The 15,283-nt window shown below is 42.7% G+C and overlaps 1 protein-coding gene across 2 annotated transcripts in view; it reads left to right on the top strand.

The window, feature by feature from the left end:
• Positions 1-15,283, top strand: part of DSP (desmoplakin) — a gene marked incomplete at its 5' end in the record, with an annotated part of 42,191 nt that overhangs the window by 5,386 nt on the left and 21,522 nt on the right. For both annotated transcript variants that reach the window (XM_082664367.1, XM_082664368.1), the window contains 6 exons: positions 6,790-6,889; positions 8,241-8,389; positions 9,093-9,267; positions 12,257-12,385; positions 14,158-14,208; positions 15,106-15,267. In XM_082664367.1, the coding sequence (XP_082520493.1) occupies positions 6,790-6,889; positions 8,241-8,389; positions 9,093-9,267; positions 12,257-12,385; positions 14,158-14,208; positions 15,106-15,267 (766 nt within the window). The remainder of the gene's footprint in view (positions 1-6,789; positions 6,890-8,240; positions 8,390-9,092; positions 9,268-12,256; positions 12,386-14,157; positions 14,209-15,105; positions 15,268-15,283) is intronic.

Genomic DNA, 15,283 nt, shown 5'->3' on the forward strand with positions numbered 1-15,283 from the left:
CCAAGCCTCAGCATGCCATAAAATGCCAGGGCAGTCCCATCACGTGCACCTTACCACCAGCACCTTGGGCTAGGAGGAGGGTCCAGGACCTTCAGAGACCTCAGGAATACGAAGTCTGCATTTCATGAAAATGAGGACACCAGAGTGAGAGGCTGCAGGCCGTAGGTCTGAGTTTTTTGCCTGGAATTCAAATGTGTGACATGCAAACGTAATATCGTAAGGTACCTGAAAAAAATTAAAAATGAGTTGGCCTCTTGGTGGATAACCAGACAACTTGTAAACGATTTTTTTTAGGCATCAGAATGAATGTAAGTTTTCACATAGGGAAGGAATTCAAAACAGAAATCCCTGTTTTGGCCTTGAATTTGTAAGGGTCAAATATTCATCCCCATTTAATAAAGGAAAGGAAAGCATCTTTTTCTGAATTTTCTAATCCCTTCAAAAAGATGTCTTTCACGGAGTTAAAATATATCTCTGTCTTTGAATTGTCTCAAACTTTTTTTTAGGTTTCGTAGATAATTTTAGGAATTAAAAATTACCTGAGAAAGTCTCATCAAATGCCTCACACTTAATACCCAATCATCATTTCTTCTTCTTTCCTTTTTTTCACTTCTCACTCCACCTCCAGTGTGCTTGCAGGATATCCTTAAAATTGTGAACTGGGTGAACTGCAAAATCATGAACTGGGGTGAAAAACACAAAATGAAAAATAAAAGCAAAATCTAAGAATCATATCACAACAGCAGCTTCCCCTGTACGAACGATCTCGCAGCGAGGATTTAGTTTCTGCCGGGCTTTACAGACCTCACTGGCTGCTTCTCTCAACATCAGGCCAGCCCCGAGAGGTGACTGGGTTCCTGCAGAAACCCTAGGCCCCGCGGGTCTACTAACTTGCTCCGAGTCACAGGCTGTCCAGCCAGAAGTGGCTGAGAACGGGGTGGACCCCAAACTCTTTATGAAGTTAATGATCTGTGATCAGGTTGCCCTCCCCGGCCCCCACCCAAGCCACCAAAAACTGTGAAAATAGCAAACATGGAAAGGCAGTGGAACTTTTATTAGAGTACCGCTTCCAAAGCTCCTGGGTGAGGACAAGATGAAGGTCCAGAGGAGGCCTTCTTCCTAAAATTGATAAGAGAAAACCTTTTTTTTTTTTTTTTGGAGGTACGCGGGCCTCTCACTGCTGTGGCCTCTCCCATTGCGGAGCACAGGCTCCGGACGCGCAGGCTCAGCGGCCATGGTTCACGGGCCCAGCCGCTCCACGGCATGTGGGATCTTCCCAGACCAGGGCACGAACCCGTGTCCCCTGCATGGGCAGGCGGACTCTCAACCACTGCGCCACCAGGGAAGCCCCCCCTTTTTTTTCCCACTATTGGTGGGGAATTGGGGTGCAGTAGATGCGCTACCTGATTGAGCTTTGGAAATCAGGGTAATGAGTAGTAATATCTTCATATCAGTCTTCGATTTGCCTTTGTTTTTCTTCTACTTTCCTAAACCAAACAAACATACGTTAAGGACCTTCTGGGTGAGGAACTCTGTGCTGTTAGGTGCACGTAGGAGCCGAAAGTGACTAAGGTGTGAGACTTTGCTCTCCAGGTGTGGGCAGACAGGTGTGTAAATAATTCGTTCAGAAGGAGGGCAGAGATGTGCCAGGAAAACTCTGTGGAGGCGGAAGCACTTGGTGTGTAACTTCTGATACGTGACATTTCCACTGATGTGTTTAGTGAGTCTTGGAGGTAGGGTATTGTCCTTAAATGAAGACGTAAATTTTTTTTTTTTTTACAAACTCCATGGATGTTTTTCTTTTTACTTAAGATCTTTTAAAGAAACTCAAAATAACATATGGAACATGTTTGAAACATTGTAAGGAGCTCAGCAGATAGGTTTTAGATCAATATGAATGCAAATAAGTTTTAAGATCAGTATTAATGCATTACATAATTATCATCATTTCCATCAAGTCCTCATTGACTTTTTCCAAGGTCATTATTCCATGAATCCGAATACACGTGAGACATAATTTCCGGCACACATCCAGGACCTTATGTTGATGGAATGAACCAAAAGAAGAGAGAGAGAGTGGGGGAGAGAGAGAGAGAAGGGGCAAAGGAAAGAGGAAGGAAGGAAAGAAGGAACCCATTGGGAGAGAAAGTATTGGGTTGGCCAAAAAGTTCCTTCTGGTTTTTCCATAGACTCTTACGAACTGTTTGGCCAACCCAGTGTATATACAAAAATAAATCCAGAGTTACGTGGCACCGGCCAAGGGTCTAATGAACAGAATAGATGATTGTAAAATGACTTTCATAAAGCAAGGAGAGTAACTATTAATAAATATCTTGTAATGCGTCAAGACTCTCTTCAAAGTATTTGTCTTGTATTTTTGTCTATAATATTCTTGGGAAAAGTGTGAAACTAGTGGCTTCACAGTTAATTTTGGGGTCTTATTTTTTTAAGAAAAGACTGTTATTTGGAGGTAGTAAAATAAAACATCGGAAGCTCTTTAATACTGTTCACACGTTCATGTGGCCCAGACCATGTTTTCCTTTTAGCCTCTGATGAAGGGATCTTTATGTAAACTGTTGGAACCCTTACTTGTTTAAACAAGTTTTAGAATGAATTTTCAAAAAAAGTGTAGTCAGTTTCTTTGTTGTACGAATAATTTGTCTTTGTAAGTTTGAAAATAAGAGAAGATTTCAGAAAGGTTAAAGACTTTTAAGGACAAATGTTATATTTTCAAGGCCAGCTATTAATTTTAGTTTAGAAGTCAATATTTTTTGATTGATTTGACCCAAACGAACTTTCTTTTCTTTCTTTCTTTTTTTTTTGCATGACTTCTTTCATCTTCCATGACACGGAAATGGGACTTAAAAATTGAACTCTGACCTCGTTAGTTCAATTCCTAACATGGCTTAAAATCTCTGCACCCCTAATACCAATACGTACCAGTGTTGAAAATTTCTTTGAGGCTAGGGATTTCTAAAGTCCTTATATGCTTGTTAAATAAGTATTTATTTTAAAATGATTTCTTCCGCTATGATGGAATTTTGCATTTTCCCAAATTGCACTGTGTGAAGAGGAAACTTCCTTACCTTTACACAGAACATAGACTTTTAGATTATTTTCAGTAGGAGGAGTGAGTTTGGTGGTCTCATAAAATAAAGTTACAGATCAAAGGAGCTAAGGAAATCTTAGCTAGCACCTAGCCCAAAAGATGAGAAAACTGAGATCTAGAATATTTCTGAGGTAAACGACAAAAGACCTAAAATTATGTGAAAAAATATGATTTTTGACTTAAAAAGTTCTGAATGACACACAACATGCCCGTGTTCCCTGAAGCATGCTCTCCTGGCTCTCCTGCTGAAGGGTCCAGCCCTGCACAGCATCTGAGTGAGTGTCTAGTGAGTCGAAATCCTCTCCACGGACACTTCCTTCTTGATTTAAGTACAGTCATTTCTGGATCCTTCACTGGGCGGGGACAAGCAAGCTGAAATGTGAAGGTGGATTCTCTTTTCTCATCAATAAACCTCAGGGGCCTGAGTTGTCCTTCCACCTGCTCGATTTGATGGTCTGTTTCCCAAGGATGTTCAGACTGAAGTGAGATGCTTACAGATGACAAACGGGACATGTAGATCTTACTTTAAGGACCAGACACAGTCTTGAAAAGTTGTGCCTAAGGAAATTTGGTTAATTAGATCATACTTTCCTACAGACAAATCACAATACCAAAGATTCTTCATTACATTGTTCTAACACTTTAGCTTTTCTTTCTTTTTACTTTTAGAAAGATTAGATTTTTGTGAAGACGGTTGTTAATCTATTCCTAAAATGCCAAGGCAAACACATAGGGTTTTAGTGGCTATCAAGGGCGTGTATGGTGAACATAGGCCTGTTGGTGAAGCATGAATAATTCTTTCCAGTATCATTAACAGCATATGAAGTTACCGTTTTGGTGTTTTTTTGTTTTTGTTTTTTTTTACCTTTTTGTTTTTTAAGTGCAAGTCCACCAATATTTTAAGCCAGTGTTTAATTGCCTCACCTCTTTTTCCTTAGTTCATTTCTAAGTGTCATGTAACTAACTACTCTAGTAGTTGGGTAAAAAGAGCCGAAGAGTTTCATATTTTGTTGGCAAATGAATTTAGTGTCATAAATTCATTTTTAAAAGACTTGTGTATACACTTTGGAACTTTCATTCACAAGTGAGTTTGGCCTCTCTGCTTCTTTTTTATTTTTTGTACATTTTTATCCTGGAATAATTTTAGGATTATAGAAAAGCTGCAGAGATAGAGGGAGTTCTCCTACACCTCACCCAGTTTCCCCATCTCCCTCTGTCTTAGCACTCACTGTGTTAGTTTTTACAGTAGCACACGTTATTAAATCATTTCAGAAACTCTTGACTTTCCACTGTGCTAAGAGAGAGCCCTTTCCTTTGTATGCAAGGGACTGGCATTCTCTGTGGGAATCACCCTCTGAACCCAACTGCTGACCAGAATTACTAAATGTTTCAGAAGAAAGGGCCTCTCATGCCCCTTCATTAAAGAAAACAAATCTAATTACACAGGACCTCCCTAATTACTTACCCATCCTAGACTTCTCAGTGATGTTTCTGTATTTCTCCCTTTGTCTCTCTTTTTTCTTTTTTCCCTTTGTCTCTTGAATTTCTTTCCTCCCTGTTATAATGGGTGCATTTTGGAAAGTGTTCTAAGTCAAGTGGAATTTTGCACAAGTTTTGACAACGGATGGAGTCCTGTTAACATCTCAGCAATCCGAGAAGTGTGCCAGGTTTCCGGTCTGATTCTGAGTGGCAGGCAGAGAAGGGCAGCATTCATGCGGGGGGTGTGTGTGTGTGTGTGCGGTGCCCTGGTGTTGATGGGTGGGCAGTGCCAGGGCCTGCCTGGAGGAGCTGCGGCCTCACCTGGCACTGGTTCCCAGGAGAGCTGGTTTCTCACCCACATACTTTCAGCCAGGGCTGGCTTGCAGGGAAGCCTGGCCGGCAGAGAGAGAAAGCGCCTGTCCGATGTGAAATGAGGTGGAATCAAGGGGCGGTGGGAGGAGTTTCCCACATTCTTGTGACTTTACCCTATCTCTGCCTAGTACAGCCTGTGCTTTTCAAACGTTTTTTTTTAAACAGTGAAATTCTTTCTTCATTATTTATTTATTTAAAAAATTTATTTATTGGGACTTCCCTTTGGCACAGGGCTTAAGACTCTGAGCTCCCAATGCAGGGGGCCTGGGTTCGATCCCTGGTCAGGGAACTAGATCCCACAAGCATGCCACAACTAAGACCTGGCGCAAATAAATAAATAAAATAAAAATTAGAAAAAAATTGTATTTATTAATTTATTTATTTTTGGCTGCTTTGGGTCTTTGTTGCTGCGCGTGGGCTTTCTCTAGTTGCGGAGCACGGGCTCGGTAGTTGCGGCTCGAGGGCTCTAGAGCACAGGCTCGGTAGTTGTGGTGCACGGGTTTAGTTGCTCCGCCGCATGTGGGATCTTCCTGGACCAGGACTCGAAGGCCCCCAGGATCTGTGTCTCCTGCATTGGCAGGCGGATTCTTAACCACTGCGCCACCAGGGAAGTCCGGAAATTCTTTCTTTAAAACGCACACAGACACCCTTCCCGACACAGACACACATAAAAGAAAGTTCAGTACATTGAACAGGCGTCTGTTTTATCTGAAAGCTCAAGCCGGCCTGGCTGGTAGCTCAGAAGCCCTGGAGGAACTCAGCTTTCTTGTAGGACATTCATAAGACCTTTCCTGAACGTTAATAATTTAATGTGCTTTAAATCTCTCTTAAACTAAGCCGTAGCGGGCTGTGCTGTAGCATAATGTATCCTGGCAAATTAAAAAGTAAGACTTGTTTTATGATAGATTACTCTTTTTACTTGTATCTGGAGCAAACTGAATTTCTGTAATCTCTTTCTTTAAAATGTAGAATATCTACAACATTCTTCTTAAATACCACGGTCGTTTTAAGGTTTCTGCTACCTGTCTTCCAGAATAGCGCTACATTTGATATACACATGTGGGTGAGCATCATTGTACAGGATAATATTCTGGGGTCATCCTGAAAGGAAAAGTGGCTTCTTTTTGCATTAAAGATATTTAAATTTCCCATCACTTTCTTTACCCCATCCTTCCTTTACCATTATCAGCTTTTTCTGGTTGCAGAAAATATTTTTGCAGAATAAGCTTTTCTTTCGTCTCCTACAATTGTCCTCAGCCAGACTGGTCAAGGAAACCCTGCAGCTCTGGGTCTGATGCCACCTTTCCCAGGACTGGTGATGGCATTGATGTGGGATGAAGGGAGAGGGGTGACAGAGAAGATGCTGGAAATGTGTTTTCACAACTCAAAAGGATATTTCTGGATTAGATTTTATACCAGAAAAAAAAAAAAAAAAAAACTTGGTGTGAAGGTTAGTACAATTTGAAAAAGTTCTGTAGATTAGAAAATAGTATTCCATCATTTTTAAATGTCTTGCTTTTGGTAATTGTACTGTGGTTATATAGTGGAATGGCTTTGTTCTTAGGAAATACATGCTGGAATATTTTGGGATAAAGAAGCGTGATTGTTCTCAAATGGCTCAGAAAAATGTATATATACTATACATAGATATACACACATACGCGGGGAGGGGAACAAAGAGACATGGCCAATGTGAACAATTGGGCAGTCTGGGTGAAGGGCCTACTGAAGTGTTTTTGTCTTGTTTTTGCAGCTGTTTTGAAAGTTTAAAATGAGTTCAAAATTGAAAAAAATTTTTCATATTTTCTTTCTTTGTGTTTGCTCATCAGTCAAACCGGAACGATGTCCAGGCAGAACCAGAACACCATCCAGGAGCTTCTGCAGAACTGCTCGGATTGTTTGATGCGGGCCGAGCTGATCGTGCAGCCGGTAAGCTTTCTTTTTCTCCTAAAGTACTGTCCACACCTGGTTTTGTACCTGGTTTTGCTCCTGGTTAACTTAGACTCAGAGCCCTGACCTGTGCATTCTCTCCCCGCCCTCCTAGTGTTTAGAGATGCTTTTTCTCAAAACAGACGAGAGCGGGATGTCTATCTTCCTAACTTACTTGCAATGTTGGCTTAACAATGGGAACCAGTTTTCACATAGTTTTTTTCCCAACAAATATTTACACTACGGATTAACACCCTTTTGGAATTGCAACAACCTGTTGTCATTTCTCTGATTTTGTAATGCTTTCTTTTCCTAGAGGTGCAACCTGACATGTTTATGTCACTGGATTGTCATGGGTTGTGATGTACACCATCAATTGAATGTCTTTTTTCAGGAAAATTTACCATCTTGTGAGAACAATTCTACATGAGAAACATTACAAAATATGGATAAATAAGCAACTGAAAATTGAGGGGAAATGGTAACATTCGTGAAAGCTCACAGTATTTCTTGATGTTACAGAGATAACTTAGGATCTTATTGAAACAGGCTTAGAAGGCACGAGACCCATGATATTTTCCGAGTATCCGTCACCCAGCTCCCCACAAAGGTGGCCATCTCACTAAGTATCACCCATCATCAAAACCAGGAAATTGATTGGCTCGATACAATTAACTAGACAGCTTTCTTTTTAAGAACCAAAAAGTTATCTCCCACAAGTTGCAGGAAGAGCTCAGTTTGTGTGTAAAGAAGACCTCATCTGGGGGCTTCCCTGGTGGCGCAGAGGTGGAGGGTCTGCCTGCCGATGCGGGGGACGCGGGTTCGTGCCCCAATCCGGGAGGATCCCACATGCCGCAGAGCGGCTGGGTCCGTGAGCCATGGCCGCTGGGCCTGCGCTTCCAGGGCCTGCGCTTCCAGAGCTTGTGCTCCGCAGCGGGAGAGGCCACAGCGGTGAGAGGCCCGCGTACCAGAAAAAAAATAAAAAGACCTCATCTGGTACAGTGTTCTTATCACAGTGAAATTACAGTTAGATGAGTGTCCTGTGAAAATAAGAAAGATAGGCATTTAACACTGAAGTAAGAGAAAGGTCAGCACTCTGTGAATATGCTTTTAAAGGGGTCTGAAAATTTAAAATATAGGCTACAAATTTTGCTTCATGAATCTCCCTAATTTACCTCCCTATTTCAAATTAATAAGACAACTTTCAGTTAGAGACTTTTTGCACTTCCGTGGAACGGGGCAGGGGACTTAAATATTTGAGTTTATAGCGGAAGCTTTTGCTTCTAGTAATACGCGTGAAGCTTTTCTCTCCAGTATTATGTGTTTCCTTCATGTGACTTCTTTCTTGTAGGAACTGAAGTACGGAGATGGGATACAGCTGGCGCAGAGCAGAGAACTGGACGAGTGTTTTGCCCAGGCCAACGATCAGATGGAAATTACCGATAGCTTGATTAGAGAGATGCGGCAGATGGGCCAGCCCTGTGATGTTTATCAGAAAAGGTATTGCCCACAGAGCGAGCGTGGTGCCCGCAGGCCTCGTGGAGTTGCACTCAATCCCCTGACCCAGGTCTTCCCTGAAGAAAGCACAGATATTCCCCAGAAAGGGCTCCCTTGCTTGGTATTAGAGCTTAATGTGTCTCTAATACAAATTGACCAAACCCACTACCTTCATCTGTCGTGGAATCACAAAGCTGCCATGCGAAGAACTAAACAGACCTGCCCAAGAGGGCGTGCTTCTTTTGAAGAGTGAGTTTGCTCTGAGACGTTCACTGTGCTTCCACTTAGGGGGCAGCAAAGACCTTTGGCACAGCGATTGACTTTGAAGAGTCTAAAATTAAGTCCAGCTCAGTTTAATGCATACAGAAATGAGACTCACAGAGTTGAAAATGCCGTTTAAAGCAGAGGTGTGTAGTCTGATTTTGAGATCACACTACCCAGGGCGCATGGTCCTAGGAAATTCCCAGGGTGGAACTTGTGAGAAGGTACAGGATGCTGCCAGGTTGGGCGAAGGCAGTTACACTTGCTGTGATGCTTTAGGCTTGGAGCATCAGAATATTTAAGGCTTTGCATGTGATCAAGAAAAAAAAAATCTATGAGTAAAACATTTGTGATCTCTGTACTGACACTGAGGGGGCCGTTTGGCCAGGACATGTTTCATGGGCTGTTTTCCGGCAGTGGTGTGATTGTTTTCCTTTCCTTTCAGACTGCTGCAGCTCCAGGAGCAAATGCGAGCCCTTTACAAAGCCATCAGTGTCCCTCGAGGCCGAAGGGCCAGCTCCAAGGGAGGTGGAGGGTACACCTGCCAGAGTGGCTCCGGGTGGGATGAAGTCACCAAGCGCCTCACCAGCGAATGTCTGGGGTGGATGCGGCAGCAGAGGGTAAGCGGCTTCCGGTGGGAGGAGGTTGGTTCTCAGAGATCCTGGCCAGGTGTGCAGACCTGGCGGGATGGGGGTCGGGACATCAGCTGGCAGCAACCACGTGCTGTTTTCGGCATTTCCTCATATTCTTTTACTTTGAAATAAGTGAAAATTCAGGGATTTTTTTCTTCCCCGTGTGGCTTAGGGAACCAGCCTCATTGCTTTATAGTCGTACTTTATCACGTAGGTAATATTTAACACGTATCACTGAATTGCTAGATGGTGAAAATCTAGTTCTCACCGTTCACAGCTGGAAGATCTGTTATGGTAGTTCATGTGCCAAAAAACTTCATCGCTGAGCTCTTCAGGTGTTACTGAGAGGTGCTTAAGAGAAAAAAAGCGAACATTGTGGAGGTTCATTTAAAATATTAACAAATTGGAGGAGCTGGACACGCAGTAAAACTGGACCTTCTGGTTTGGTCTCGTTGGTTGCCTAACCTTATTATATTTTTGAAGTGTCAGCTGTCTTGTGCAATCATGACATCACTTCTGTGGGAGAGAAGTGAAATACTGGCATCAGAGGTGCTGAGCCTTTCCCTAGCACTGGAGTTTCTACAAAGGATGTTTCAGTGCTAATTATTGGTTTGTTGTTTTATGTAGTAATTATGTGCCGTAATGAATGTAGATGGGAATTTTGTAATGAAAACGCGATCCTAATGAGCTGTCCTTCTCGTGAGGAAGCGGGCGTGTTAGAATGATCAGTTGTGCAGAGATGCGGTTGTCGTTGTTGGAGAGAGTGGTTTCATTACTTGTTGTTGGGCCAATTTAGCAGTGGTTCTGAAGTTTCTCAGCCACTTAAAGATTTTTGTAGGTGTTCTTTGGCACGTGTGAAGGCTTATGCAGCTAAACATGCATGTGTGCATTCCTTCATTCAGTTAACCTTTTCTCCCACGTATTATAAAGACTTTATAGCACTTACAAGAAGGTGGGGTTTGTAGAGGAGGAGAGTCAGTTGTAATCCCAGAAACCTAAATACAAACCTATTTGCATGTTTCCCAAGCCCCTTCTAATCTTTGAACACACATTTCTGGAACATTTACTATGTTTTGGCAGCATGCCAGAAAATGAGGTTCAAAGCTTATGTCCCACAGCCCTGAAAAGGAATATTATTGAAGAAAACAAGATACATACAGCCAAATGCTAAATTTTTCTGCATGAGCTATGCTAAAACCCTGCTCAGATGGGAGTGGGGGAGGGCTGGCACTCCCGTCCCTGCGGAATGGAGCCAGGAGAGAAGGCTGGGCCAGGCTCATGGGGCTTGGACTGCATGGGGAGGGTCAGTGACCAGTGACAGACGTTAGGTGAAACAGCCTTTGAACCAGATTACTTATGAAACGGCAAATTCCCTCATTTCTTCTTAGTCACTCTGACAGTTCTAGAACATGACAGCTCATAATTTGTCATTTTCTGTATTCATGTTGGGTGTAGCCTTGTAAGAATCTTTTGTAGCTCAGCATTTTAAAATTTTGGAAAACGGCATTATCACGTGGACGCAGTTTTCTGTCATGGCGGGTGGTGGGGAGAGGGGGTGGGGTGCACCCCTCTTACAGATGCAACTGATGAGCCGCTGCTTTTCAGATCAGGTAGCCCCCAGGGTTTCAAAGGGATTAAAAGCAGTTTTATCACTTGCTGCTTGTTTGCTCTAGCGTTCCTCTTATCCCTTCTTTCCCTAAGCATAGCCTGCATTCTTCCTCTCACTCCCAGGGGACTGAGCTGTAGGGCCAGCTGATAAGGGAGAAGTGTCCCCAGAGGCACAGTCCTTACGCAGTCACACAGCTCCTGGGCCAGGGTTGTGTTTCCCTGATTTGTGTTTCTGCTGATGGATGGGGCAGATACTGTACACCTGGCTGGTAATGAGAGGTGGGTTCGGGAGCCTGGTCATCTCATTAATTTCCCAGTGTACTCGCTTGTTTCTGCTTTAAAGTCGAAATGAGCCACGGGAGAGAAAGGTCAGAGTCCTGGGTAACTTGCAGTTGTCTGGTGGCTGCCCTTTCTGAAGGCTCGCCAAGTACATGAGAACATGGATGTGGCTTAGAACAATGTGTGTAATGTTCTTGCTGCAATACCAGTCTGGAATGTTTGCCCTCAGCATGTCCGAGAGATGACACAGGTGATTTGGAAATTTACATGAGCTCACGCAAAAGGAAGACAATAGACTCGCCACAGTACGAATCTTGTGAAATAATATGTCTGATTCTTACTGTGTGGCATTCTTAAATTGAAGTAGTGGAGACTCAAATTAGAAAGTTAGATTTCATTTTTAAAAAGCTAACATAAATCCACCATCTTCATATTGCCCACATTCATTGAAATGAAGGCATTGGGTATATATTGTAACTTCTCTTTGAAATGGGTCATAGGGAGTTTGGCATCCCGAAAGGCAATGCTAAATTCTGGATTTAAAGAGTCAAAAATCACATTGCTCAACACAATTTAAAGAAATAAACAATGAAAACTTCTCTTGGGTCAACTGTTTAGCTTGGGAAGTAGTACCTGACTGAGCTTAATGAACTATTATTAATGCACATTTAAAAATAACTGAATATTGAAACGTCTATCAGTATCTTATAACATCGTATCATACGTAGGTGCGCACCCACAGCTGTATATACACACAGGCCACTTGCATGTGCACAGGTAGATTTTTAGAGGACACGATCTAGGTTTTAAGGATCTCATTTTGGATTCATCTCTCCTCAGCCCATCTTGAGCTAGGGACACATAAGTTGAGGGGACCTCCAGCTTATTACTGAGTTGGGCAGCCCTCCCTAGCTTTTTGGGAATTCCAAGCCTTTACAATTTTTTTTCATTTCAAAAATATTGACTGTTTACAGCTTCAGTTGTATCTCAGTGGAAGCTCTGTATGTCCCTGTGTATGTACCCGACCCCTGATGATGCTGTAGGTGAGGGGGGTCAGACATTGAAGGGCCCGCTCTCTCTCCCTTGGCAGGCGGAGATGGACATGATAACCTGGGGCGTGGACCTGGCCTCGGTGGAACAGCACATCAGCAGCCACAGGACCATCCACAACGCCATCGGGGACTACCGCTGGCAGCTGGACAAGATTAAAGCCGACCTGGTACTTTGGAACATTGTAGAGTCTTCCAAGAGTGTACTGAAGGATGCTGTAGTTAGTTGATCCCAGGCAGTTTGGGCTGAAACATGAGTCTGGGATTTCTTCCCCAACAGACTGGAACATTTTTTTTTAATCTTGGCATTTTTTTTTTAATTGAAGTATAGTTGATTTACAGTGTTGTCTTAGTTTCAGGTGTACAGCAAAATGATTCAGTTATACATACATAGATATCTTCTTTTTCAGATTCTTTTCCCTTATAGGTTACAAAATATTCAGCATAGTTCCCTGTGCTATACAGTAGGTCCTTGTTGGTTATCTATTTTATATCTAGTAATGTGTATCTGTTAATCCCAAACTGCTAATTTATCCTTCCCTAGAAATTTTTAAAAATCCCATTTCATAAATGGGGATGTGGAATCAGAAAGACCGACTAGGGATCGCGCTAACCCTCCAGGACTAAACACACACACACACACACACACACTCGTTTATGCCACTGGTACATGCATGTTCTGAGGGGTGGTAGTTCTCTTCTGCACAAAGCAGACCGTCTCTTCAAATAGAGAAAATGCGACAATCCTCTAGTTTTATTTTGGTGAATCCTCGGTGCAGTCCTTGGTGAAGCCTTTCCTATGTGGTAATTAAACTGTATTTCTAATAAGGAAATCGTGTCTCATCCTGACATTTTTCCTTTGCTGAAAGGACTGACTTGAAGCTGGGTCCAAGATTACAGCCTAAAATATTCATCTGATTTTAAGTACCTGGCCACCCGATCTCTACACTTTAAATCACTGACTTTTTAAGAATTGAAGTATAGTTGATTTACAATGTTGGGTTAATTTCTGCTGTACAGCAAAGTGACTCAGTTACACACATATATATATACATTCTTTTCCATATTCTTTTCCATTACGGGTTATCACAAAATGTTGAATATAGTTCCCTGTGCTCTATAGTAGGACCTTGTTTATCCATGCTGTATATACTAGTTTGCATCTGCTAATCCCAAACTCCCCCTCCAGCCCTCTCCCACCCCTCTCCCTCTTGGCAACCACAAGTCTGTTCTCTATGTCTGTGGGTCTGTTTCAGTTTCATTGATAAGTTCATTTGTGCCATTTAAATCACTGACTTTTGGGGCTTCCCTGGTGGCGCAGTGGTTGACAGTCCGCCTGCCGATGCAGGGGACGCGGGTTCGTGCCCCGGTCTGGGAGGATCCCGCATGCCGCGGAGCGGCTGGGCCCGTGAGCCATGGCCGTTGAGCCTGCGCGTCCGGAGCCTGTGCTCCGCAACGGGAGAGGCCGCAGCAGTGAGGGGCCCGCGTATCGCAAAAAAAAAAAAAAAAAAAAAGTAAATCACTGACTTTTGTACGTGGCCCGGAGATGCTCATCCCCATTTTTTCCACCTTTTTTTTTTTTTTTTTTTGCCTACTTTTGTCTACCTGAGTATCTGATCAGATCTCTCCCTCTTTTCTCTAAGATCTGAGGAGTCCTAAATGATATTTTCAAACTTTTAAAAGTTTGTTTAACAGTGATTCTTTAAGCGACAGTGATGAGCCCTTTCCTTTTAGAGATGCCACCACCAGGCCAGTGAGGTTTGCCTCTAGATCAACTGAGAAAGGTCCCTGTGGGTGAAAGATTTCATAGAGCAAATTCTTCTTTCCACCAGGGAATCTGAAGTTAGTATGTATTTGACAGAAGGAGATTTAGAAGGGCTGTTCTCTCTATATAAACCCTCAAGGGGAATTAAATAATTACTCACTGTTGGTCTTCTTCTAGCGTGAAAAATCTGCAATCTACCAGTTGGAGGAGGAGTATGAAAACCTGCTGGTAAGATGACTTATTTCTGAAGGCTCTGTGTTCAGTGCAATTCGGTTGTATAAATGTGGACCTGGGGATAAAGCACCTGCTTGGCGTTATCCCTAAGGACCCAGGAAGTGCCTGGAAGTGTACCAAGGGGCTTATAGATGCTGATTTTATTTCTACTGCTGTGTTCCCTTTAGAAGGAAATTTGAAAAGAATTTTTTTCTGAAGACAGTACTTAGTTTTTGCAAGTTTAAGTGTCACATAATTAGCACTTGTTAAGTACTTGCAGTTAAAGCCATAAAGCTTTTCCACTTGTGAACTGTAGCCTTTTTAGGAAGTATAAGCAAAAGTAAGACTTGTTTTCCTTAGAGAGAGGTTTATCAGACCATCATCACCATTTTATGACAAACTGAATCAATTACTTGACTCATAAGGAGAGATATGTCCATTCTTCTGCCTATTTGTGTCACCCTGTCTTCCCTTTTCCAGTATTTCCTTGTTGGCAGTGATACTATTTAAATAACATGGCCAGTGGTGACACAACTATTTTCCAAGATGATGGCCCCTTGACTTTTGGGGATGTGGGAGAGGGCAGAAAAAGCTTGATTTATCTTTTTTAATAATCTGTTTTCTCTATATAATCTAAAACTAATTATTGAAGCCAAACACCAGTGTCTGAATCAAGACCCTTCTGGATTAGGCTATTTCTTTGAATCTAAAATTGACCCCTTACTCATCCTAAGTCTGGGTGAGTCCTTTTCACCTACCAGCTGATCAGGGAATGCAAAAGATGAACATTTGACCAATTCTTGGGATTTTTGTTGGTAAAAGGGATCACCGAGGGTTTATCTGTGAAATCTGCAGGGAGCATCATTCATTTGCATATTGTTGTCCTAACGCTGCTTTGACCTTCCTGTGCAGAAAATATCCTTTGAGAGGATGGACCACCTGCGACAGCTGCAGAACATCATTCAGGCCACGTCCCAAGAGATCATGTGGATCAATGACTGTGAAGAGGAGGAACTGCTGTACGACTGGAGCGACAGGAACACCAACATCGCTCAGAAGCAGGAGGCCTTCTCTGTAAGCCCCGGGGGTC

Source organism: Grampus griseus, assembly GCF_964374135.1.
Source record: "Grampus griseus genome assembly, chromosome: 10".
NCBI classification, from domain to species: domain Eukaryota; kingdom Metazoa; phylum Chordata; class Mammalia; order Artiodactyla; family Delphinidae; genus Grampus; species Grampus griseus.